Source organism: Penicillium pulvis (genome assembly GCF_028828015.1).
Source record: "Penicillium pulvis strain IBT 33274 chromosome Unknown contig_1_segment0_segment0, whole genome shotgun sequence".
Classification (NCBI taxonomy): Eukaryota; Fungi; Ascomycota; class Eurotiomycetes; order Eurotiales; family Aspergillaceae; genus Penicillium; species Penicillium pulvis.
Window position 1 is genome coordinate 861,630 of NW_026643074.1, and position 25,368 is coordinate 886,997.

The following is a 25,368-nucleotide window of genomic DNA, read 5'->3' on the forward strand; positions in this document are numbered from 1 at the left end:
CAAAGAGAATTCGAGTTGGATCAGATGTTTAAAAAAGGGTGAGAAGCTCAAAACATCCTCCCCAAAAAGATGTTAGGCAAAGCGGAAGTGTTGATGCGGCGTTGGAATTTGGGCGCGCGCCAAGATCTTTAGAAGCTCCGAGCTCCCTTCCCTTGTCCGCCTTTCTTGCTTGCTTCTTCAACTTTCATTCTTTTCCCCATCTCTAAAGTCCACCAATCCCACTTTCACTATGAGTTTATTGCAGATTAATACCGTCGATCGGTTAGACCGGCCTAGCGCTTATTATGCTGGCAAGGTGAGTGATCACGAGGTCTTACGACCTCTACAGGGTCTGCGCCTTGCAAAAGACCAGCGCTAACCACCAAATTAAACAGAACAAGCGCCGCAGAGATCGTGATGATGAAAAGGAGCAGGAAGATCCCAACTCCAAGCTCCACAATGCGACAACACTCTACGTGGGTAACTTGTACGTGACGGGCTCCAGGCCGAGACTTGGCGGACATGTCACTGACTCGACTATAGGTCTTTCTATACAACAGAGGAACAGATTCATGAGCTCTTCTCCAAGTCAGTTTGATCAATCTGCTGTACTACCTAACCAAGGCTAATGAAGATACTCAGATGCGGCGAAGTCAAGCGGTTGGTAATGGGTCTTGACCGTTTCAATAAAACACCCTGTGGGTTCTGCTTTGTCGAATACTACAATCATCAAGATGCTGTGGACTGCCTGAAGTACATTGGAGGTACTAAGCTGGACGAGCGCATTATCCGGACTGACCTGGATCCCGGCTTTGAGGAGGGTCGGCAATATGGGTAAGTGGTCCGACGAAGCAATTGCTGAAGACGTAAACTAAAATCTTCATACAGACGTGGAAAATCAGGTGGCCAAGTCCGTGACGAGTACCGTGAAGAATACGATCCCGGCCGAGGTGGCTACGGCCGTGCTTACGATGAGCAGCGCGCACGAGAGGAAGAAGAATATGGTGCGGGACGATAGGTATCTAACATGGACATGAAGCATTGTGGGAAAATTGGCGTTATTTCAAGGGTGCCAGCTCAATTAGCAGACAAAAAAACACCGGAGATTTTCTATTCATCTGATACTCTATTTACATGTCTTCTCAGCGCGGTCTATAAGTCGATCTATTGTTGTCCCAGTTTATTCCTTTTGTTAACAGCAGCTTGCACTTGGCGCAGCCACCATGCGTGAATCCGAGCATCACCCGTCAGCTCCGGGTGGAAACTGGTACCGAACACATTACCCTGGCGCACAGCAATAACATCGCCAATCTCTTCATCAGGGCTGATGTTTCGGCTTTGTGTGGCAATGCGAGCTGCGGGTCCTGACAATGTGGCCATCACCTCAACGTTATCGGCTGTGGCAGCTTCTGCCACTGCGTCTTTGGTTGGTCTCGACGGAGCAACGACAGTGTCTTCTCGGTCGACCTCGTCCACCTGGATACCTTTCTGGTGTGGTAAGATGCACTCCACGATAGGTGCGCGAATGAAGACGGCGGGGAACGGTTCTGCAGTCTCGCCCAGGAATGGAAGGTCGAGTGGTGCCTGGAAGCTTTCTGCTTGCCGGCCAAAGTGATTGCGATTGACTCGAACGTCGAGGCCACCAACAAGCTCTTGGCCACCCTTTTTGGTACGGTTCGCTGACTCGGCGAGCAAAATCAGGCCGGCGCAAGTGCCCCAGGTTGGTTTACGAAGGACCCTATACAACCGCCACATTAGCTCCCAGTCACGTTCGTGAGATCAATGTCATTAATGAAGACTTACTTGACGAACTCTCTCAATGGCTCCAAAAGATTGGACCTCGCAGCAACCAGAGACATTGTGGTACTCTCGCCACCAGGCAAAACAAGTCCATCGCATCTCGCGAGCTCTTGTGGTGTTCGCACCTCTAAGAACTCCCAGTCTGCAGAATCTTGCCCCACTGCCTGTTTCAAGAGATTGACATGCTCAATGAATGCGCCCTGCAAGGCAAGAACACCCACTGTAATCGTCATTTCCGTAGTTAAAGTAAAGTATAGAAAACAAGGTTGCCCCCTCGTGGCGATATGACTCTTCATGCACGTGATGTTGACTTTCCGCGGGGAAAAACTCTTATCGGCACGTGAAGATCGTACCTGATAGGCCGATAAGCTTATCCTTGCGAACGCGGCGCAAGGTATCAACACCTCATAGTGGGGTCCAGAATGACCAGTCGTTGATCGACACTTCGGACTTTTCATTGCCTGAGCCTTTGGGATTAGTGGGGGCTATATATTTAATAACACCCTCTCACGCTTTGGACTCTTATATTCGCCTCAAAATTGGCCTGAAACCAAAACCTACAACATGCGGACCAATGAGATCAGTCTGGAAGATGCTCGGCATGGCAACCCCAGCGTCGAGGATGTCAACTCTTGTTTAGCAGGTCTCCCAACAACAGCACGCTGGTACATCGATGTCCGAGACTGGGAGGCGAATGGGAAGAATCTGCCCTTTTTAGAATCCCTTCGTCCCGACGAGCAGAAAGCCGTGACAAGGTATTACCATGCCGCAGACAAACGCATGTCGCTGGCCTCACATCTTCTCAAGTATTTATATATCCACCACGCCTGTGGTGTTCCATGGAAAGAAATTATCCTCAGGCGCACGGACATGCCCGAAAACCGACCATACTACAAATCTATCTCTGACACTCAGGTGGAATTCAACGTCACCCACCAGGCAGGGCTCACCATGCTGGCGGGAACCATTGCTCCAACTTCAGAACAAATGCAAAAACACTCCACCAGAGGCACCTTACCGCAGCAGCCTCGGCTGGGCATCGACGTGACCTGTGTGAACGAGAACCGCCGCAGGGTCATCAAGACCATGCCCGAGTACCTGGAACATGTATCCATTTTCGTGGATGTATTCTCAGATCGGGAGCTTGAGACTATGAAAAATCCAGCAGCTGCCCTCCGCCAAGCTCGAGCACTCGGCCTCGCAAAAGCATTCGATGGCTCAAACACCGAAGAAACGATTGTCAGTTTTGGCGTGCGTCTGTTTTATTCATACTGGGCTCTCAAAGAAGCATACCTGAAAATGACCGGAGATGCTCTTCTGGCTCCATGGCTACGAACTCTTGAATTTTCAAACGTCGTTCCCCCCGACCCTGTCAATCCTTTACATGCTCCGAAACCCTACGTTCAATCTCAAAATTCGAAAAATATCCCGCAATCACCCAGAAACTGGGGCCCTTCGTTTGATGGTGTCAAGATCACCAAGGCAGGGAAGCCACTTGATGACGTTCGTCTTCAACTTGTCGCATTCGAGTCTGATTACATTGTTGCGGTTGCTGGTCGGGGTCTCCCTGTTGGTGTTTTCCCGGAAGTGAAGTGTAATGAGGGTCTGCATCATCTGCCTGGACATATCACTGTGCGCTCTGGGGACGAAACGGAGGAGTGTCGCATTCCTCTCAGTACTATGAAAATTATTGGTCATATGGATCCGTGGAATATTCCATCTTCAATCACAGATCCTTGGCTCCCGATGCAGGAGGTCGATATTGATCTTGATATCCGGGCTTGTGCAGAAGGTCGATGTGCTCATCCTGAGAACCCTAAATCCGTTCTCTCCGGTGTTCAATTACGTGAATCGTTGTAAAGCGACATGCCTTCTGACTCCAGAGCTGGGGATCACATCACTTCTTGTGAATAGGTGCAACTCCTGAGGTCGATTCATGATCTTGGAGTGATTAGGCTTCTTATAAAACATCATATAGCGTCATTTGATGAGGTTGAAACAAGACAGTTGCCAGATCATTAGTCTTTTCATGCTAAAGATATATACAGTTGTAGGTGGGTATGAAAAGAAAAAAAGGGCCGAGGAAGGTTGTGTGATAATGTGTACCGAAAAAAAGGGAAGGTAGCAAATAAGCCTTTCTGATAAGCTTGAATCAATTAATTCGTGATAATCCCCATTATCTGTTTGTTTCAGACAAGGGGGCCAAGTTCCTTCTTCTATCCGCAGCAATCTGTAACTGAAAGACAAGGGGTATGTGCCGAGAGAAGAGATGTATATACAGCAACAATGTTAAGTGCTGCTTCGGAAATGGCAGGTTTCATGAAGGCGGGGTTTTGTGAGAGGCCGGCCAAACAAGGCTTGGTTGGCGTGGAACCATGTTTACATGTTCCATTATATGCTTCTGACTATTCATGACCAAAATATGGCCATCAGATCTCGATGGCAGTTGACACACCGTTGGCCTGTGGCTCGACCTTGTTTTCTAGGGTCTGTGCCATTTCCAGGATGGACTTCAGCATGGAATCCCGTGTCAAAGTGGTGAGTTGATCAACATCCGCAGCGGTCATGTTCTTAGTTTCAATGGGTGGAAGAACTATTGATTTGTTTTAGTAAAACCTTGGTTGGAATGCATGTAGGTGCAAAAACTGACCTTTGATCCTGATAGTGCCTGCATCAAAGCGCCAGGCGCGAGGCGACATGATATGCGCATAATTCTCCGTAACAACGGGAACAATAGGCACACCAGCCCTGATGGCAAGGTGGAAAGCACCCTTCTTGAAAGGCAGCAACATAGCTTCATCGGAGTAACTCCGGGTGCCCTCGGGGAAGATGAAGACGCTTTGCTGATGGGTCTTCATCTCATCCACAGCACCATCGAAGGCCTTCATAGCAGTTTCACGATTCGCTCGGTCAATGAAGACAGTGCGAGACAACCACATGAACCAACCGAGGAATGGAATATTGCGAAGGGACTTCTTGGCCGTGACACTGCAGTAGGGGGGAAGACATTGCCAAGCATGAGGACGTCGAGCTCAGTCTGGTGATTACCGACAAAGATGGCAGGGCGGGTGGAGAGATGTTCCTCACCCTCCACGATGTCGAAGCAAACTCCGGTGGTAAAGCGCATCACCCATTTGAAGCTGCGGGCGGTGGCCCATTGGGAGATTCGGCCGTAGCCTGCGATGCGGAGGACGATGGACGCGGCAACTCCATAGGTTGCACATAGGAGAAGGGAGCCATATGCGGCGAGACAGCGGGCGAGAAACGCTGCGCGGGGAACCTTCTGGCCAAGGGCGAAGAGAGATAGTGTCACCACCACAAATGAGCTGATGCCCGACAAGATATAAGAACCGATCGACATAGCGGTGGGATCAATACGCCAAACTGTTGGGAAAGGGTTGGTGGTCAGTCCAAGTTCTCTGAGGTCGAGGGTACATGGATACATAACCCTGGAAATGTTGGGGGAAATCACCTGGTTCACCGAAATATGGCTTCAACCTTAAAGAATGTCGAGGGAAAGAAGTCACAAGGAGGGAGATCCATGCTGCGGGACTGCGGAGGTGGATACTGCTTTTTTTTGCCGACGCCGACTCACCGCCAGCTGATGGTGGCAGATGACGGCATCACGCATATATATATCCGGAGGTTTTCCACATGTAAATAAAAATTTTGGCGATTCTCCTGGGCCAAGTATGACGGATTTACTATACTTTCAATGTCCCCGGGGCCACGGGGGATACCAGGAAAATGAGGGGGATAGTGGAATGTCAATGTTTTGGAATTTTATGAAAAATGGACGAATGGTAATAATGCATTATGCTATGCCATCATCGGGTTCACCATGATGCCCCAACCTCACTAATGTACAAAACACCCTGAATGCCAGGCGTCTAGACGTGGAAAACAAACTCCCCAGTGATGCTGTGCAGAAAAGGTCCGGAAACGCCGAGCTCGTAAGACAAGATCCTCCCAAGTCAAACGTAAAAGTGAGAAAAAGCCGTGAAGCCTAAAAACATCACAGGCCTATGCCATGTCGTCATCCTCCATCTCATCATCATCTATGGACTCCATCGCATCCTTGATAAACTGTGCAGCCTGTGTTTAAATTAGAAAAAGAGATACAGACCAGATGGAGGAAGCAGTATATCTTACCTTTGGGTCCAAGTTCAAGGCCGTCGTAAAGTGCTTGATCGCATTGGCCTTGTCATGAATGGTTTTGTACAACTTGCCCAGAAGGTAGTGCACATTCGCCTCGTCGGGGGCCATATCTTTGAGGACCTTCAGTTCTGCCAGCGCAAACTTGTATTCGTGGAGTTTCATCAGCACACGAGCCTTGCGGAATCGTGCTAGGATAGAGTGTGGTGCTAGAGAACACGCCCGTTCATAGTGAACCAACGCGGTCTTGGAATTATCGCTCTTCTCCAAAACTAGTCCAATGCAGCAAATGAGAACTGCATTAGTGGGATTGATCATCGCGGCATTGCGGAAATGCTGTTCGGCTTCGTCCAGCTTGCCCATCTTATCATAAACAGTGCCCAGGCCGTACCATGCATTATAGTGTCGGGCATCGGCCTTGATACCGTGGCGATAGGCATCAAGTGCTTTGTCATACTCTTCATTCGCAACATACTCATGGCCCTGAAGGGTGAATGCATATGCAAACTCAGGGTCCAGCATCGTTGCACGCTTGAAACACTTCAGCGCTTGATCATGATCCCTTTGATGAGAGAATGAGTTGCCAATTGCACACCAGGCCTGTGGAGAGAGTCGGTCGACCTCCAGTAGCTGATGCGCTAAATAAGCAAGTTCCACATCGTTCTTCAAGTGCCAAAGCACTGTAGAATAGATTTCCATATCCTCAAGTCTAGAGGGTGCCAAGGATTGAACCCGAGAGAAGTATTTTGAAGCATCTGCATACATCGCCTGTTCAAAAAAGGCCCGACCCAGCTGGGCCAGGACCCAAGGTGTTTCCCGCTGACCCTGCGATAGGGAATTGAAGTGCTGAACGGCATCTGTGCACTTGTAACGACTCAAGGAGAAATATCCCGAGGCAAGTTTTGTGAAGAGTCCCAAAAGCCAGCTGAGCGCCTCAACCTCTTTTGTTTTTTCGGCATTTCTGGGCAAAGGAGGAACGGGAGGTATGGATGTTGCACGGTGATGATCTTTGCCATCGCTGTCATGGCTTTCGATTGGTTTGCGGTTGCCACTAACAACACGACCAACGGTAGAAGTCGATCCAGTCCTTGCCTTGGAAGTTGTACTTCTTACTTTCTTAACTTCACGTCCATCTCGGCCGCTCAAGGTGCTGCTGGTCAGTTTTGTGGTAGGTTTGATTTGGTTGAAGAGCCGGACACTGCGACGTTGAGGAGCGCCTGGTTCTGTTATTTGTTGAGGAAGAGGGTGAGCGACTTGGCCTGAAACAGTGCGTTTACGATCACCGATTCGTGGCGCTGGTGGAGGCTCTCTCTCAGATGGCGCAACTGGCGGTTCTTCGGGTTCGGTTCTTGTTTTTGGTCGAGGACGGATGCCAGTGGGTCGCATTTTTTGGGTACCTTGACCTGTGTGATCCAAGCTCATGCTCATTGCCTGAATCGTGCGCATCTTTCTCGCAGGGGCCAGTGGTGGGTCCCAGGGATCCGTGACTCCATTTGCGATCCGAAAATCTTCCGACCCGCTGCTTTGGCCAGGGGTTTCCATTCCCTCATGAATTATTGGCTGCGGTACCGTAGGAGCGTTGGCCGAGCTTAGATTGAGCTTCTCATAGAGAGCAGAGCTACCATTTGTTGTATCATGGTCGGGAAGCGTGGCAGAAACCATAAAAGGGTCCACCCCATTGCCAGTAGTCGGCATTGGAAATGAACCTTCGGTGGGACTGAAGTGATCAGATAGTATGTCCAACTCATCTTGGGAAGAAGATATCATGGCGAGTAGCTCGGGGCTGAGCTGAAATATATTAGGGACTCTGATATTAACACCTAAACACGAATTAGCCTTGACTGCTTTCAATGGAGGAAAGGTGAAGAGATGAATCAACAAACCTGTCGCGCTTAAACCTAGGAACGCATCCCACATGAATGGATTGAGTTTCAGCGAGTCCACATAGCAATCTACGGCCCTGTTCAGGTCTTTGTGGGCATGGAATAGCTTTCCCTGTAGGCAATAGACTGCAGCTGCATCAGGCAAATGTTGCCGTTGTGTTTCACTATGCTTGTCTGTGATTTGGCATTAGTTCAGTCCCGGACACAAGCAAGGCCTTTCGATCACTCACTCCAGTGATTCTTAGACGCCCATAGACTCTTGCTGCGCTCCAATGCCGTTACACCATCCAGGTATTTCCCAAGATCAAGGCACGCTTGCGCATAGACGTAGGCGCAGCCAGCATGTAGTCCACGGGACCCTGTAGGCTGGCTACACTCGAAGGCTGCCTTGACCTCACCATTGTGTAAGTGACAGAGAGATAGAAGGTATTGCGCCTCGAAAGATCGCGGTTCGAAAGCGTGTAGCCGATCAGCAAGGAAGAGCGCATTACGAATGAGGTTGTTGTCGAGGTGATAGTAGATCAAGTGTCGCAGCTGGCCTGCGACATGGCTCGGAGAGAGAGCCATGGTGAGGAGGGGTGCGCGTGGGGTTCGGCGCGCGAAACGGCGTTTGAGTGAGCGAAGAAGGCGTCAAGTGGAAGAAGGAGGGGGTGAGGATGAGGCAGTAATGCGATTGCTGGGTATCGGTACTTTCACTGTCGATGGCACATCCAAGTCTTGTGTCCCTTTGGACGCGGGGAGACAACGCGCGAGTTCGATTCAGAAAACAAAGCACAAAAGTCCATCAACACTCTCTAGACATGGAACCTGATCAGTCTGTAGGCCGGAGAAGACCTCGTCTGGAAGCAGGGATCTCCAACCGATCTAAATCGGAGCACGACAACGGGTTGTGCCAGCACGGAATGTAAACTGACGGAAACGGTAAGAACGAAAAGAGAAACCAGGATTGGCCAGCCAAGTCAGTTATGCTGTAGACTCCAGTGTGAGCCCTTCATAGCATCATAGTCATCGTGCTGGGAAAGAGATCCAGTCAAGGGGATAGTAAGTTATTCCAGAGTGGAGACGTTGGAGTTTGTTGCTGCATCATGATCTTATTTTGGTTGCGTCGATCAAGGTGCATGGTTTCTGCCGGGCGGTGAAGGTCGGGAGGGCAACAATCGGAAGTTGGAGATCAGCTTGCTCCGCTTCCCTCGTGGCCACTTCTGCAACTAACCCTCTTATTTTCAACATCGGTTGGGCATCGTTAGGGAAAGGGTCTATTTGGCTTGCCTTGACTATCTGGTCCCCTCACTTCTCTAATACGTTGTGTGATTGTGTAAAGCTGTGTTCAAAATGGCACAGGTGAGCTTCACTAAGCTACCACAGCTACTGGCGCAAGCTGTCTTGTATGTTTCTAGATGAACTAACTCCTAAATAGAAAGCTCTCAAAACCCTAGCCACCCGTAATACGGCTGTGCTTACTCGCACTCATCTTATTTCAGCCGCAATCCACATACTGTTCTTTATCCTCCACCAGGTGTTCCAACGACCACGCTCTCTGAAACCATACTTCTTTCTGGCTTTCCCAACCCTGCTTATCGAATTTTACCTTGACCGAGTTGGTCGCCCAAGCTATAACGAGGATGGTTCCTTGCGCTCGGCTGGCGAAGATTTAAATGCTACCGGCTTGACCGAATACATGTGGGATGTGCTGTATTGGACTCTAGGCTGCATTGTTGCTGCCTGTATCTTCAATGACCGTGCTTGGTGGCTTTGGACCGTCATTCCTGTCTATTCTGTCTACCTGGCCTACACTACAGTTATGGGCGTGAAGAAAGGCTTTGCGGGCATGGGCGGTGGCAATGAGGGGGAGTCTGAGGGCGCAAGGAGCAAGAGGGAATTGAAGAAGGAGAAGAGAGGAGATCGACCAAAGCACCGGACTCGCTAAGCCTATCTGGTCAGACTTATCAACCGACTACACAGATTGAGCATACAATCTACTGTGCTTGCCGTCCTGGCTCACCTATCTGCATACCGGGCGTCGGCACCAATCCAAAGAGCCTTTTGTGCCAGGATTGGGTTCATGGGGCGGCTAACCGATGCATGAGAGGAAGAGACCAATGTTTGCGAATTTCGACGAAGAAGTCCATGGTTGGGAACACATCTAGCACTGGACCCAGTCCAAATATCCTACTCCTTTAGCCAAGGTTTTATGTCGCAGTATTCGGAACTTGAAGAGTAATATTGTCATCAAGTACATATCTAGGTACCTATTTACTCAAATGTAACTAATGTGAAGTTGAAAAAGGAGGCATACCCACTGAGCCGCCTTCTGTGTTCACAGGCGCCAGAAAGAGCCTGAAAGACCTAGGCATTGGACGAAAATGATATGATTTCAGACTATACGGAGTAGGGCCATGGTGCATCCATATAACAACTCACATTATCCAGATTATCTCGTCAAAAAGTACAAATAAATAATCTTGAGCACCCGAAAGCGACGACAGATGATGGGAAAGCAAGATAGGAAAATTTAGAACGCAGCATAATAAAAACATCAATGTGCATCTGGTAGGTCGTGAACATATTGCCATCGTGACAAACTATATGGGGAATAAAGCGTCCATAAACCGAGCATGACATGCCTCTGGCAAGAAGCCCAATTTCGACGCGGCAGGATCTAGAAGAAAGGAGTGGACATAAGACAGTAGCATAAGGGGCAAGTATCACAACTAGGCCCATGAGCCGGCTTTAAGCGAGTTTATTACAGCTCGTCCTTGGCAGACGACATGGCAGACTTGATGTTGCCGGTGGCATCCTCCACATGAGAGCTAGCAGTCTCAGCAGCCTCAGACGCGACACTGCTGGCCTTTGAGGCCAGTTCGGCTAACTGGGACTGAGCACCCTCAACAGCGGCAGCAAGGCGGCTGGTCGCGCTTTCCACCGCACCGGGCTCCTCCCCGTAGATGGCAGCACTGGCCTTTGACTGGATTTCCTCAATGTGCTCCCTGGCAACATCAATGTACCCGGGCTCCTTTCCATAAACAGCACTGCTGATCTGTGCTGACGCGGTATTGTAGGCGTCAGCCACAACCTCTGTAGCCTGTTCATAAGGGCCCTTAGGAGTGCCATAGACTCCAATACTCGCAGCTTCTACAGCAGCATTGAGCTGCTCGTTCACATTGTGCAAGACATCCTCCACGCTTGGAACGCTTGAAACGTAAGCATCTGCAACCGAGGACGCTGATTCGTAAGTTTCACTGACGTAGCTAGAAGCAGAAGACAAGGCGGCCGCAGGGTAAGGGGTTTCGTATGCAACACGAAGCTTGCTCATGACACTCTCAGTAAAGGAGGGCTCCTTGCCGACAATCAGCTCAGATACCACTCCTTGAACAGCCTCAAACTGAGGCAGTCTCTCATGCAATTGCTGAAGATACGGAGCGGGAGTGCCATAGATTTGCTCGCTGGCCTTGGAGATAAGGCCTTCCCAGTTCTCGGATGCTTGGCTGGACAGAGACTGCAAAGGTCCTGGTGTAGTGCCATAGACAGCAGAGCTGACGGATGCAGACGCAAGAGAAAGGGAGGCGGACGCCGCTGACATGGCAGCGTGATACCTGGATGAGGCATCGTCAATGATGCCCTGCGCTGCCCCATCATCCGCCGATGAAGCCATAGAGCTGGCAGATGCGACGACTGCAGCAAGGCTGGCAGAAGCCAGCGAAGAAACACGTTCGTATTGGGACCCAGCTTCTTCGATGAGCTGTTGGAAGCCAAGAGGAGCTGCAGTGGGAGTTGGGGTACCATAGACAGCGTGAGAAGCCGTGGAAACAAAAGCGGTGTAATGATCATGAGCGAGACCGACAGCTTCATAGTACCGACGCTGGGCATCAAGCACGTAAGGCTGAAGGCCCGCAGAACTAGTCTGGGATGGAATAGGCTGGATGTGGGCCAATTTCTCAGAGGCGACGCTGAGACCCTCGCTCAATCGAGAGGAAGCAATTGAGGAAATCTGGGCGAGAGGACCGGCAGGAGTAGGAGTTGCCCTGATAGCGGCAATTTTCGCGTCAAACTCATTGGTTGCATAATTGACAGCTCCAGAGTATGCAGATTCAATAGAAGAGAGAACCTGTGCATGGGCAGGCTCACTAGACTGAGCCATTTGACCCATGACTTGCGACTTGGCGATCTCGTAGAGAACTTTGGCATTTGAGGTAGAATCAGCAAAAGCGGAGCTCGCCTGAGAATAGGCGTCAGAGTAAGCATGTCCAGCCTTACTTGCAAGGCTATGAAGGGCATCTTGCTCCTCATCATCAAGAATAGGAGCTTGATATGTGTTGGCATCAGCTGCTGCAACTCCCCCCAGGCGGCCTTGATAGGGCTTGATTCATCGTTTTGAACAGCATCAGCCGACATTGACTCGATAAAATTATCTTTCTCAGTGCCAGGTGCGCTTTCGAAAGACTCTTCGAAGTCCGAAATATTCTCGGTCGATGAATCCTCTCCCTCATTATGAATGGTAGCGGCTGTTGATGGTTCCAAAAATTCCTCAGGAGATTCATCGTGTCCAAGATCAGCTTTTACCTCAGAATCCTCAGCATCGGTTTCCGGCTTCGGTCTCGGAGGGGGAAGCTCATTTCTGGTCTCGAAATTGTCGCCGACTTCTCGGGCAGCCAGTTTCCAATGGCCAACATCCTTCAATCTGACAAGCTCCACAGCCGTTTCTTGAGCAACCTCCATCCCACGGTCCAAGATATCGGCGGCCACCGCCTTGGCTTCCGCAACTGATTTGTGGTTCATACCGACGTGATAGATCTGATTGCGCCAGTCCTGGAGTTGTTCCTTGACGGCGCGATATCTTGCCCAGTCTTTGTAGGTAACACCATCCATCCATGCCCAGCGCATGCCGATTTCCTGGAGACCAAGATCACGAATGCCGTCGAGGACATCTAAGGTCGAGTTCACAGCTGCTGATACCCGACGCAAAAGTTCATCGTCGAATGACAATGACCATTCGCGAAGGGCATGAGCACGATCTCTGACAGAGATGGCGGATGTTCGAATGTCGTCAACCAACCGATCGCGGGCTTCCTCCTCAGCTTCCGGTGCATCCTCTTCAGGTAGAGATTGTACAAGATCATTGATACGGTCCTTAATGGTGGTAACTTGTTTCGCAGCCACACTTTGAAGTGCCGTTGAAAGGCTCAGACCATGGCTATTAGCACTGCTAGCAACGAGGGCACCGACAATCTCTTCGATGCGCTCTTCAAGGTCTTCAATTCCACTGTCAGCTGCGGCAGCAAACTTGTCTTGCCATCTCTGAAGATCAGAATCAATCTGTTCGCGAACTTGCTTTGCCTTATCGGCTGCCGAGAGGGTAGGCGCAACATATGGGACCTCGGTAGTTGAAGTTACTGTCACACTGCTCGAGGTGTGGATCGACTCCACAGAAGTAAGCGTGGCCGAAGGACTAGGCTGCTCAGAGAAGCTACTAAGGCAATATTAGTGAAATCGATCGGATAATAGGGTTAAGAATAGTCTATACCTATCCATTTCCTCAACAACCGCACGGAGGCGCTTGCCCTCCCTATAGCTCGCCAGACGCTGTCCGATCTTCACCAATTGCGGCTCAACCTGCTCAGAATAGAGACCGGTAATATGAGGCCACAGGGAGCTGTTGGCAAAGTAGACAACGGAAGACCAGGTGTATTGTGCGCCAGGCATAACGTGTGTCACCAAAACATCCTGGGAAGTGGCATAGGCCTTACCGATAAAAGGTTGGGACCTAGTGTAAAAAGGAACCAGATGATCCCAATAAGCCGTGAGCACAGCGGAGTTTACCTTATGATAGTAAGGTGAAACCACCATAAAGCCCTGCTGAACGTATGGATCTACCTCAGCCAGATAGAGCTGATGTACTTTGTCCTGGGCCGCCTCAACCCGCGGCGTCACCTGAGCCTTCCATTGAGCTGCGCCATATGTCTGAGCCTGTTCCCATGCTGGTGCGCCGTACTTTTCATAACCAGCGTGAGCAAGCTTGGATGTCGGCACATAGACTTGTTTGTTGAAAATCTCTACGTATGGTCGGGCTTGATCCACGTAGGGGCGGGCCTGGTCCACGTAGGGTGCAGCATAGGTATCATAGTAGGGAGTAACGTAGGGTTCCACATGAGATCGAGCAATGAGATAAGGTTTGCAGACTCGAGGAGACGTGTCGTTCAAGTCGGAAATGTTCGATGGGCACCGCAGAAAGGGTGTCAAAAGCGCATACCATATCCCGAGTCTAAAGCATGCACAAATCAGCGTCAGAACGGGTCAAATACTGCCACGATTCGAATTGTAATACATACCGCACGACCAAGCCTATAATGGTCCATCCTAGGAACTTCTTTTTCCTCTGAGTTTGCACAGACTCTTTTCGCCCATTCGGTTTGACCACTGCTTCAGCATGGCCATTCTCCTGTGCCACTGCCATGGTTGGCGGCAAGTCTAATCTAGGCCGGGCTTGCACTTCGAAAATTGGCAAGGGCAGGTTCTGCAGGACCACAGGTGCCGGATTGTTTGTACAAAGGTATCAAACAGGAACTGAAACTCTCGGGCTCATTGAAAAAAATCAGTGAACACCCGCGAGATGCTGACGGCCTGATAAGGACCTTTGGAAAGAAAGCTGAACCTGAGCGGAATGCTCGCGTTGGTCTTGGCACTAGCAGAACTTCACGAGGTGCCGCGGTCAGAGCGCGGAGACAGATCTGAGGCAGGAAGGCACTTGATCAGTTTAATGGGGAATTTCAAACAACAACTACAACACGACTGATGTTTGGGGGAAGACGCGACCTACAGTACATCAATAACCGGTAACTCAAATCATCATAAAAGCAAGGGCATAGTTGGCGACTAGGGGAAGCAGTGAGGTCATCGGTGCCACCTGCATCACGCAATACATATTAATACCAATTACGCGGATGATTAGCGGGCCAATCCAGCGTGCACGGGTGATTATAGTGTAATATATGTAATTAATTGTAAGGCCTTTACAGGCTGAGTCAGCCATAGTGGCCCGAGCATTGAAGCAAGAACAAAGGAAGGTGCGACTCGACGGTGATTGTCTGATTTGTTGAGGCTCCGTTGATGCAGAGTAAGTTAAATGCGGTCTTGATTTCCTTTTCATTGTGTTTCACTTCTTATCTCTTCTTGTCTAATACCATATTCTTCTCCGCAGCGTTTTGATACTCCGGTGCTCCCAGTCCACACTACCCGTGCGCGCCCACCTCCCCAACGGTTGATGGTTTTTATCATACAAGGAATAAGCGAGACTAGAATGAGGATTTGGTGAAGACACTTGTCCGACCGTCGGCTCGACGAGATTATCCGCCATCATAATGGACACGAATCCCTTCCGCAACCCAGCGGGGTTGTCTTCTTTCCCAGACTTGATGAACGATCCAGCTTTCGATGAGAGGGATAAGGGTATCGAGGATATGGATACTTGCCGCATTTGCCACGGAGAGGCTACAGAAGAAGAACCGCTGTTCTACCCATGCAAATGTAGCGGAAGCATCAAGTTTGTTCACCAAAGCTGCCTGGTGGAATGGCTGGCACACTCGCAGAAGAAGCATTGTGAGCTGTGTAAAACACCTTTTCGGTTCACCAAATTATACGACCCGAATATGCCACAAAACCTCCCGACGCCCTTATTTTTGAAGCAAGCTTTGATTCAATCTTTCGGAACCCTGATCACATGGCTGCGATTTGGTCTGGTTGCCTTTGTCTGGTTAGGGTGGTTGCCATGGTCGATGCGCGCAATCTGGAGGGCACTCTTCTGGCTTGCAGACGGACGATGGTCCGCCAACGGCCAACAGCAAATTGCGGAAGGAAGTCTACTGCAAGGCGCTGCAAACAATACCGCAGCCACTGCTGCCGTGGTCAGCTCGGCGATCCCGTCAGTCTCAAGTGCAATTCAATCCACTCTCGGTACTCCACCAGCAGTACAGTCATCGACCGAGGGATTTTCCGCTGGAGAACCGATGATGCTCACGCTCATCAAAAAAGTGATACCAAGTCTCTTTCTCCCCGCTTTGACATCACCAGGTGGCCACAATGGCTCCTTACCCACTAATATGACTGGGCTATCAAAGGCTCGGTATCCGTCATGGCTCTCGGATGTAAAATTTCTCATCACACTTACACCTTACCCGACCATCAACAACATGATCATCGATACTCTGGAGGGACAGCTCATTACTCTTTTGGTAGTCGTCGCTTTCATACTTCTGTTCCTTATCCGAGAATGGGTCGTCCAGCAACAACCCATGGTTAACATTGCTGAGGGCGAACGGGAAGCCGCTATGCAATTGAATGTTAATGCAAACCGCATGAATGATCAAGCACAACCACCTCAACCTGCCGGCCCTGTTGTTCGTCCGAACTTTGGCAATCATGAGCAGCATGACGTAGCTCAAGAAGAGCTCCATGAAATTCCTCGCGCTGCATCTCCCGCTCCCTCCTGGACCGATTCCGATGACGATCTTCAACCGCTACTTGGGGTACCTCCTATTCCTAGCAATATTCTAGCAGAAGGAGACGCTCAAGATAGTGCAGGGGAAGGTCTTGCAAGCCCGTCATCCCTCCATCGGGACCACCCTGCCAATTCTGGCGTAGCTGGCTTCAGAGATATATTGGCTCGCTCCAATGGTGACCGCGATGAAATTTTACGACTTATTCGTGACGAAGGCCGTGAGGATGAACTAGGCTGGATTGTGAACGCGTTGACTCCAGACTCTCAGGACCAAAATTTGGCGGGACCTTCAAACCGTGCTGTCAATGCCGAGGTTGATGAAACCTCCAGCCCGCGTGATTCGTTCAATCTACAGGAACAAGACACTACCCCTCAACAAATGCAATCGAATGATCAGCCTGCCAGCCAATTTCCCCGTGTCCAAGAGGAAGCATCACGTTCAGTAGCCTTGCAAGAAGATATAGAGAACCCACAAGGAATTACAGAACGCTTGGTGAACTGGTTTTGGGGAGATATTACTCCAGGAGAGCATGATCCTGCCGAGGCAGTACCAGCAGATGATGAGCATGTTGTTCAGGACCCAGCGTTGGAAGAGCCTTTTGTCCCCGTCCCAAATCGATTGGAGGACCCACCCATGGAAGGAGATATGGCCATCGCCGCTGAAGCGGGGTTAGATGCCAATGACATGGATGCAATCGAAGGAGATGATTTCGAAGGAATCATGGATTTAATCGGCATGCAAGGCCCCATCTTTGGTCTCCTACAAAATGGTGTCTTCTGTGCTCTTCTAATCGCCTTCACGGTCACAGTTGGCATCTGGCTTCCCTACCTGTGGGGAAAGATTGCCCTGGTTTTGCTGGCCAATCCGTTGGAATTGATTGTGGGTGTTCCAATGACTACCCTCACTGTCGTAACAGATATTGCTCTTGATACTTTGATTGGCGTTGTTGGCTACCTCATGTACTGGTTGACATTTATCTGCAAATTGGTGCTGAGCCCATTTGTTGCATTTGTCCCTCTTGGAGAATGGATCCCACGAGGCAAATCCGTCACAACCGCTTCACTTTCTCTTATTGACGCCAGTACTCATCGATTGAACAAGGTTGTCAAAGCCTTCCTTGTTTTCAATGAGTCTGACATACCCATGTTCTCGGTTCTTTCTCACCAGGCACTCAGACTACACCAGGCTCGTCTCCTGGCCTTCTTCGAGTCAATATGCGCTATCATAAAGTTTGTTTTACACGACTTTCCCTTGCGCTTGATCACACTTGGGGTTCCCGGGGCGCTCTCCTTCGACCTGGACCTTTCCCAAGTTAAGGAATACGCCGTGCAAATCCAGCAGCATGTCGGAAACTTCACCAGGTCTCAGCTATATTCCAGTTCCGGAACGAAGCTGCTGAATGCAAGCACCGCCAAGGCAGTCTCGGGATCTGCGGCCGTCGATTACGATCTCGCTGTGTGGGATACCAAAGACCGCATCATCGCTATATCTATGGGGTATCTTCTTGCAACAATTATGGGATATCTTTACCTACGGATCACTGGATTTCTGGCTGGACCTAACCGCGGACAACGGATTGAAGGTGTGGTTGCCGAGGTACTTCTCCAGGCTGGGGGAGTAATGAAAGTAATTCTCATCATTGGTATTGAGATGATCGTTTTTCCTCTCTACTGTGGCACATTACTCGACATTGCTTTGCTTCCCCTTTTCTCGGAGGCAACAATTCTTTCCCGCATCGCTTTCACCACAGGATCTCCGCTCACGTCGCTCTTCGTGCACTGGTTCATTGGCACTTGTTACATGTTCCACTTTGCCCTATTTGTGTCTATGTGCCGAAAGATTCTGCGAACGGGCGTTCTTTGTAAGTTTTATTCGTCTATCACCGTAACCCATTGAAATGCTCATTTTCTTTCCCAACAGACTTCATCCGAGATCCCGATGATCCTACTTTTCACCCCATTCGCGATGTCCTGGAGCGCAGCATTACCACCCAACTTCGGAAAATTGGCTTTAGTGCCCTTGTTTATGGGACTCTAGTCATTGTTTGCCTGGGAGGAGTTGTGTGGGGCCTGAACTTTGCATTTGAGGGTGTTTTACCCATCCATTGGTCCGCCAGAGCCCCTATGCTTGAATTCCCAGTGGATCTCTTGTTCTACAACTTCATTATGCCACCCATCATTCAATCCTTCAAGCCTTCGGATGCGCTGCATGACTTGTACGACTGGTGGTTCCACCAATGCGCTCATTTCCTGCGTCTCAGCAATTTCTTCTTCCCGGACAGACACCCCGAAGAGGAGGGACACTACGTTTATCGGACTTGGTGGGGGTTTATTGCCGGACGCAAGGGCGAGTGGGAACATCCTGTGGTCGGGGCAGCTCAACAGGCCGCCGCAGAGAACGAAAACCGTGACGTGTATTTCCTCCGAGACGGCCGGTATGTCCGGGCTCCTGCATCGGACCAGGTTCGCATACCTAAAGGAACTCAGGTTTTCTTGGATGTGACCGAGGACAATGAACGCGTTGATGGGAAAATCGATTTGGATGATGGCCTACATGGACGTTCCAGCAACATGTTTACCAAAGTCTACATCCCGCCTTACTTCCGACTACGAATCGCCGCTTTCATTCTCCTCATCTGGCTGTTTGCTGCCACCACAGGGGTAGGCATTACAATTATTCCGCTCATCATTGGGCGGAAGATGATCACTGTATTTTTTTCAAGTCCAGTGCCGGTGAATGATATCTATGCATTTTCCAGCGGGCTATGTATTGTTTTCAGCTTTGGTTATCTGGTTTATTACTGTCGCGCAGCAGTGAGAGCCATGCAGGGCAACTCGTGGGCACACTTGCGATCCCCCAGTGAGTTTGGCCGGCTTTGTGCAGCTCTTGCACTCGATGCTGGGCGTCTTCTCTACATCTCTGCTACCTTGGCCATCTTATTGCCGACTCTTTTCGCACTCCTCACCGAGCTTTATGTGTTGATCCCCCTACATACCCTTTTCGGGGACGGCAAATCCCATGTTGTTCATGTCGTTCAGGATTGGACGCTAGGGGTGCTTTACGTCCAGATGGCAATCAAGTTGACTTCGTGGCATCCCCAGTCCTGGGCCGCGGCCGTTCTTAACGGTATTTTTCGCGATGGCTGGCTCCGTCCCAATGTGCACCTTGCCACCCGAGCTCTTATCCTACCTCTGTTACTTTTCACAGCTGCTGCCATTGTTCTTCCTCTTTCGCTTGGCGGAATCTTGGGGCACACCGTTCTCTACAGGATTGAGGCGCAGCAAAATATCTACCGCTATGCTTACCTCGCCACGCTGCTATTCGCTTTGGCCGCGTGGGCTATCCACCTGGTGCTTCGGTGGGTAACCATCTGGCGCATCAACATGCGGGATGATGTATATCTTATCGGTGAGCGATTACATAATTTCAGCGAGAAGCGGGCACGAGATGTTGGGGTTTCTCGGAGGGTGATCACAGGGTGAAGATGGTGGAAGGATATTCGGATGAAGTCTAATCTTGGAAGAGCACTGTGTGACATTCTAATGTTGCCTATTCTTTCATGCTTTTTCAATTTTCTCCATTCCAAGATAAAGTGTGTTTTATTTCTTCCTCTCTTATTATTGATACTGTATATTTAGAACATTCTTAGGGGATCTTATACGACGAGCGCTCCATATGAGATTAGATGACAAGTGATGCTGCTGCCTGAGAATCCTCAGGCAGATAATAAACCAAGTCCGAGTCGTAATATTACCCGCATTCTGATACCACTTGCAAATACCAAATACATCAATTTAGATGCCTGCCACGTGACCCTACCAGCTCCACTATGCTGCACAGATCAGCCTTTCTCATTGGTTAGGCAACAGGATTCCCTTTAATCCTCCCGCATCGGTCTATCGCTGTAATCGCCGCGCCCAGGCACCCATTGATGGACCGTCTCTTCTCTCCTGATCTTCCTGTCTGCGTGGGATTTTAGATCTTTCAACGTCTCAGGATGGATCTGTGATACTACGCGACTCTACGTTTTGATATTTGGAATCCCTTCGTCCTGATCGAATCGTTATCGCCATGTCCGTACTGCGCCACGGAGGAGGCGGCGGCTTCCTCCAGCGCCGCCTCACCAAATTGTATACCGATACCAAAACGTCCTGCGAAAGTGTCACCACCGCTTCGAAAGCACTCGATGACCCAGAACTTGTCGCCTTGCATCAGAGTTTCCAGAAACAACGGGATCGGTTGTTGGCCTGGGGTTTGGACTGGAGCGACGCCAGCGCCGCTCAGCCCAACGATATCGACGAATCTTTGACTGCGGCGGGGTTCAGCGACGTGGTCGAGAGCGTCATGTCTACAATCCAGGATCTACTCAATGATGCCGAACGAGTTCAACACCTTGACCCTCCGCTCCCCTCGAAAGACCGCAAAGTGGACCCGTCAAAAGAGGCTGTCGGCCCTCTTAAGACCCAGTGGACAGATAATGATATCAGCCGATCGCAGACAATATTGAGTGACTTGACGGGCTGCATTGACACTTTATACGATCTCTCCCGCTCGCGGCGGACCATGGCCTCCAGCATGTCTTCAACCAGGCGGCGCGCTCGACCCACCCCGGCTTCACCATATGACTCTCCACTTGGCTCTTTTTCTGATACGAAAGAAAAAGTCCAAAGCCCGAAGCAACTGTTTGACCAATATACTCAATCTCCTACAATGCAGCGTGACTTCTCTGCACCATTTGTCTCACCCCACCATCTTGTTATTCCACGATCTGCTTTGCAACTATATGGGGCCGCCGTTGATAACAACCCTCCACCATATGAGCCGGTCGCCGCATCTTCGAACTCGCGTGCTGTCGGTCGGCTGAACACTTCCGCCTCTTCTGCTCTGAAGACATCTATTAAAGAATCCCATGTCTCGGTTTTGGTTGAGTTTATGCCTATAATGGCGGATTCCCAGAAAGGATCCAAGAACTCCAGAATGGAAAAGCTGCAGCAGTCTCTTGAGCAACTTCTGCAGAATGCCAGGATTTCCCATCTTGGTCTTCTACGATTCCTGGGTTATTGCATTGATGAGCCCAACGCCCGTTACGCCTTCCTTTATCAGATGCCCGTTGATTATTTCCCATTTCTGAGCAACCCAAGTGATTTATTGAAAGAATTGAAGCCCATGCCGCTCGTCTCACTTCTGCCCTCCCCATCCGCGGAGGACTATCGTGAGAAGCGGATGCCAAACCTAGAGACCCGCTTCCGGCTTGCTTATGATCTATTGATGTCCGCCTTGCATCTCAGAAGTCAAAATGTCGTGCATGGTAATATCAACAGCAGCAATGTCATTTTCTTCCCCGGTCGGACAGATGCGAACAACGAGGACGGTGGTCTGTCCCCTGATCTTCGTCGTCCTTATTTAACCTCCCCAGCTCGCTTTTCGGGAGACGGACCTACCCCCGAGCCATTGAGTACGGCCATGTATCGCCACCCAGAAGATAAGAGAAATGTCGAAGATGATGGTGCTTGGGCCTATGATCTTTACTCGCTCGGTCTAATCCTGCTGGAGATTGGTCTATGGGCACCGGTTGGGCGCCTATGGAAGATGAAATATGACCGTTCCTGGTTCAAACACCGTGTTGAGGATCTGTACGTCAAGAAGCTTGGAGCGAAGTGTGGTGGTGCATACCTTCAGGCCGTGCAGCTTTGTCTTGATGCACCCAATTTCCATCTCTCTACGCAACCCATGACCGACCTCTCTCTTCGAGTTCCTCAGATCTACCACTATCCTGTCCTCGACTTGTCTGATCCCGACGGAACGTTTTCCTTTTCGATGAACTTCATGTACACCATCTGCAAGATTCTTTGGTCATGCTGTCGGATTGATATTTTCTCCGCGCCGCCTGCCGAGGAACTGGATGACTGTTTGCCACTAGCTCTTGTGCCCACCCCTGAACCTACGCCGGCAAATGAACAAGTGTCCGCTTATAGATCTGCCTGCGAGTCAGCTGACCTTGGCAAGAAGCTACCGAGCATTCCGACACATCAGTGGGGTGCAGTGACACAAGAAAAAATAGAGAAGCCCGCCAAGAAACGCACGGTCAAGCGTCTTCCTAACATCGAAATTCCAGATGAACATTTACAGGAATGGAACTTCCAGATGATGCCAAAGTTGAGCCGCCTCTTACAAAAGATCCTGAAGGATTCAAATGAGTCCTGTGCAGCCAATCTCATAATGACCGGAGAATCGCTTGAAACCGCCCGAACCACCATTTGTGTTACCTGTTCCAGTGTCAAAAAAGTTCGATCTGCTCTGAAGAAGCATTTTCAGCTTGGTCGTGATGACTGGGATCTTATTGTCATCCGGGGTGATGTCGAAAGATCTAAGGTCCCTCGCAACAAACGACGCAAGCCGGCAAAGACACGCCCTAACGGATCTAACGAAACGCCATTTCGTCAACGCGAACTGAACCCATGTTACCAGCAACGACCACTATGTGGAGCCTCAATCGGTGCCTTTCAGAACGAGGAACATTTGCCTCCAGTCTCGTACGGTGGCGCAGTCCTAGTTGACGGAATACCCTATGGTCTGACGGTCCATCACATGCTTGAGGCACCGAGTGACGATGAAGGCTCCGAGAACGATGATCAAGATGCCCCAACTCGTTCTGCGGGTAACGGGCTTCGCAACACGTCTACCGCCCCGAATGCAGATTACACCCATACATATCCTGAGGATGACCGATCAGAAGTCAATCTGGACCTCGAGATATCGGATTTTGAGGACGATGATACCGCATCAACATCACAGGGCCCGGATGGTGGGCATGATGAATACTGGCTGTCGGAGGACGAATCATCTGACGATGAATCCATTGATCCTGACAACGATGATGATGATGCTGCATCAATAGGTGATACAACCGGTATTGATCCAGGTGAAGAACCACGGCTTTTTGTCACCCAGCCTGCGATTGACGACGTTCACGAGGATTTTTTTCCATCCCCCGAAGATCGCGATGACGAGCACCTTGCCTCGCATTCTTTAGGCTATATCCATGCATCATCGGGCGTGCGGCGCTGGATGTGGAAGGGGATCAAGCATGAGATTGATTGGGCTCTCATCAAAGTTGACGACGCTCGCATGGATCCTCGAAATATCATCGTCGATAGCACGACGTCGTCGCCCGCTAGGCCCATTCCTGGACGAGCGGCTCAAAGTCCACCCATCTTTCTCAACCAAATAGCTCGGATGGAAGAACTGGGTGGCTTGCTGGTCCATTGTTGTGGCCGTACAAGTGGACTACAATCAGGCTTAATATCCAAGGCGATGACGCTGGTCAAGCTGACAGGTCGGCACTCCTTCTCGACGAGCTTCTGTGTCAATGGAAACTTTGGAGGTAAGAGGCGCACTTCGCGGATTCATGTTTATGTCTATACGATCATTAATTAGATACCCTTGCTTTTGTTTTGTCATTCCCCTGTGATTCCCCCTACCTGTTACTGTTAAACCGGTAAACAATAACCGTTCCCACCGGATCTTAAGACCATTCTACCCATATATCTAGTAAACTGTTCTTGAAGCTAACCTTACACAAGCCCCCGGCGACTCTGGCGCATGGGTATTTGACAGATCAACCGGTCGCGTCTGCGGCCACGTCTTGGCCTGGTCCGCGAAGAGCAACACCACCTACATCGCCCCGATGGAGGTGACCATCGAAGACATCACCCGCACCCTCAACGCCTCCCTCGTTACCCTTCCTGGCGATCCCACCAGGTCCATGGGCTACATCCCCCATACCTCACCACAACCACCAGCACAATACCGCTACCAGTCACAACAACTGCCAGGGGACTTTAGCCGCCTGACTGTCGGTGGTCCTCCCACACCCCCAATGCCACCGCCGCACCCCTTTACCCATCCCCATCATCAACCCTATCCTCACCATCCGGGTTTCGGCCGCCCTCCCCCTCCCCCGCCGCCTCCTCCGCGACCCGGCTCTCGGGAAACCCATGGCTTCCGTGGCCGTGTGTCGCCAATTCCACCAACCCTTCTAACAGGGCCCCGGAATATTGAACGTCAGCTTGCGTGATTTCCGTGCTTATATTTTATCATGCCCTTTGGTTGTAGGCACATCTGTCGTGCGGATACACTTGACTTATGATATGCAAGATTTATGATTTGTTTTGAGAATACCCATGGCGGCTAGTTATAACTTGTTGTTTAAACCACTTTACATCATTTCGTTTGTTTGATCCTGACTATCTTGGAGTGGTGGAAGCTTCTGTCGAGCCCAGCCTTGAAATATTAATAGTACGTTTCGTAGTATTCGTGTATTTTCCGATCTACATCAATCCTTGTATCTTCGTTCAAGAACACTTCCAAAGGGTTTCAAAGGTTGGAAATTTCTTTCGGAAAGTTTCTTGGGACGGTACGCTAGATTTAAGCAAGCCACGAGCCCTGAAGAGTATGAACGAGTCTTGGGAATCCGAGAATCCTGCAAGCGAGTTCCAAGTATGTGGAAGCCCCACTTGTAGTCATTGTTCCCCACATTCCACTTTCTAGTACTACAAGTCCATAGAGTATCTGAGTTTCCACAGCTCTAATCGAGGCTAAACCATCTCACCGGTCAGCTGCAATGCAACCCCGGCACTGAGTGCAATGGCCTTTATACCCCGCTTCAAAAAAAAAAATCAATACCTTTCTCCCCCCTAAAGATCCGGACCCCGAGCCCCATGGGGAGCTATCCCCACATTCCGAGTTCGTGCCCTAGACAGCGCGTGATTTCACCTGCATAACTTACATAGTCTTCATAGGATCTCGCTTCCACTAACCCCGACTATATTAAGCCATATCGGCGCACGAAACTGTCGGATGGACAGGTACTCCGCACTTGAATCTTCTTCGAGATTGGTCGCCAAGTCTTACCAAGAGGCTAGTGGATAGATTAAACGCTTCGACACTTTCTTTTTGCCATTTGCGGGGAAATACAAGGTTAGATTATAGCCGATATATACCCGGTTGGGGCTTTGGGAAAGTGGGATGATGCAGGGCTGCTGTGTAAATTAGACGAC

The 25,368-nt window shown here is 50.2% G+C and overlaps 9 protein-coding genes across 9 annotated transcripts; 5 read left to right on the plus strand and 4 right to left on the minus strand.

Annotated features, from left to right (window-relative positions):
- Nucleotides 1-229: 229 nt before the first annotated feature.
- N7503_003283 (nuclear cap-binding protein subunit CBC2) lies at nt 230-997 on the plus strand (the record flags this gene model as incomplete). The annotated part of the gene is made up of 5 exons (XM_057062830.1): nt 230-295; nt 375-466; nt 523-567; nt 622-813; nt 868-997. 5 exons carry the CDS (start codon nt 230-232, stop codon nt 995-997), a joined length of 525 nt encoding a protein of 174 aa, XP_056923745.1.
- A 146-nt stretch (nt 998-1,143) lies between these two features.
- N7503_003284 (pyridoxal 5'-phosphate synthase glutaminase subunit PdxT) lies at nt 1,144-2,012 on the minus strand (the record flags this gene model as incomplete). The annotated part of the gene is made up of 2 exons (XM_057062831.1): nt 1,144-1,717; nt 1,783-2,012. 2 exons carry the CDS (start codon nt 2,010-2,012, stop codon nt 1,144-1,146), a joined length of 804 nt encoding a protein of 267 aa, XP_056923746.1.
- Nucleotides 2,013-2,343: 331 nt separating this feature from the next.
- On the plus strand, nt 2,344-3,639 carry N7503_003285 (4'-phosphopantetheinyl transferase family protein; the record flags this gene model as incomplete). Its single annotated transcript, XM_057062832.1, has 1 exon — nt 2,344-3,639. One exon carries the CDS (start codon nt 2,344-2,346, stop codon nt 3,637-3,639), a length of 1,296 nt encoding a protein of 431 aa, XP_056923747.1.
- Nucleotides 3,640-4,196: 557 nt separating this feature from the next.
- N7503_003286 (1-acylglycerol-3-phosphate O-acyltransferase SLC1) lies at nt 4,197-5,795 on the minus strand (the record flags this gene model as incomplete). Its single annotated transcript, XM_057062833.1, is given in 4 exon segments — nt 4,197-4,372; nt 4,430-4,810; nt 4,828-5,251; nt 5,760-5,795. 4 exon segments carry the CDS (start codon nt 5,793-5,795, stop codon nt 4,209-4,211), a joined length of 1,005 nt encoding a protein of 334 aa, XP_056923748.1. The 3' UTR covers nt 4,197-4,208.
- A 7-nt stretch (nt 5,796-5,802) lies between these two features.
- Nucleotides 5,803-8,384, minus strand: N7503_003287 (anaphase promoting complex subunit bimA; the record flags this gene model as incomplete). Its single annotated transcript, XM_057062834.1, has 4 exons — nt 5,803-5,874; nt 5,932-7,754; nt 7,818-7,991; nt 8,048-8,384. The coding sequence occupies 4 exons, from the start codon at nt 8,382-8,384 to the stop codon at nt 5,803-5,805; spliced, it is 2,406 nt and encodes an 801-aa protein (XP_056923749.1).
- A 735-nt stretch (nt 8,385-9,119) lies between these two features.
- N7503_003288 (SND2/TMEM208 family protein) lies at nt 9,120-9,744 on the plus strand (the record flags this gene model as incomplete). The annotated part of the gene is made up of 2 exons (XM_057062835.1): nt 9,120-9,158; nt 9,235-9,744. Exons 1-2 carry the CDS (start codon nt 9,150-9,152, stop codon nt 9,742-9,744), a joined length of 519 nt encoding a protein of 172 aa, XP_056923750.1. The 5' UTR covers nt 9,120-9,149.
- An 816-nt stretch (nt 9,745-10,560) lies between these two features.
- N7503_003289 (uncharacterized protein) lies at nt 10,561-14,268 on the minus strand (the record flags this gene model as incomplete). The annotated part of the gene is made up of 4 exons (XM_057062836.1): nt 10,561-12,033; nt 12,072-13,284; nt 13,339-14,076; nt 14,144-14,268. The coding sequence occupies 4 exons, from the start codon at nt 14,266-14,268 to the stop codon at nt 10,561-10,563; spliced, it is 3,549 nt and encodes a 1,182-aa protein (XP_056923751.1).
- A 904-nt stretch (nt 14,269-15,172) lies between these two features.
- Nucleotides 15,173-19,791, plus strand: N7503_003290 (E3 ubiquitin-protein ligase SSM4; the record flags this gene model as incomplete). The annotated part of the gene is made up of 2 exons (XM_057062837.1): nt 15,173-18,170; nt 18,230-19,791. 2 exons carry the CDS (start codon nt 15,173-15,175, stop codon nt 19,789-19,791), a joined length of 4,560 nt encoding a protein of 1,519 aa, XP_056923752.1.
- A 589-nt stretch (nt 19,792-20,380) lies between these two features.
- Nucleotides 20,381-24,386, plus strand: N7503_003291 (uncharacterized protein; the record flags this gene model as incomplete). Its single annotated transcript, XM_057062838.1, has 2 exons — nt 20,381-23,693; nt 23,893-24,386. 2 exons carry the CDS (start codon nt 20,381-20,383, stop codon nt 24,384-24,386), a joined length of 3,807 nt encoding a protein of 1,268 aa, XP_056923753.1.
- Between the last annotated feature and the right edge of the window lie 982 nt (nt 24,387-25,368).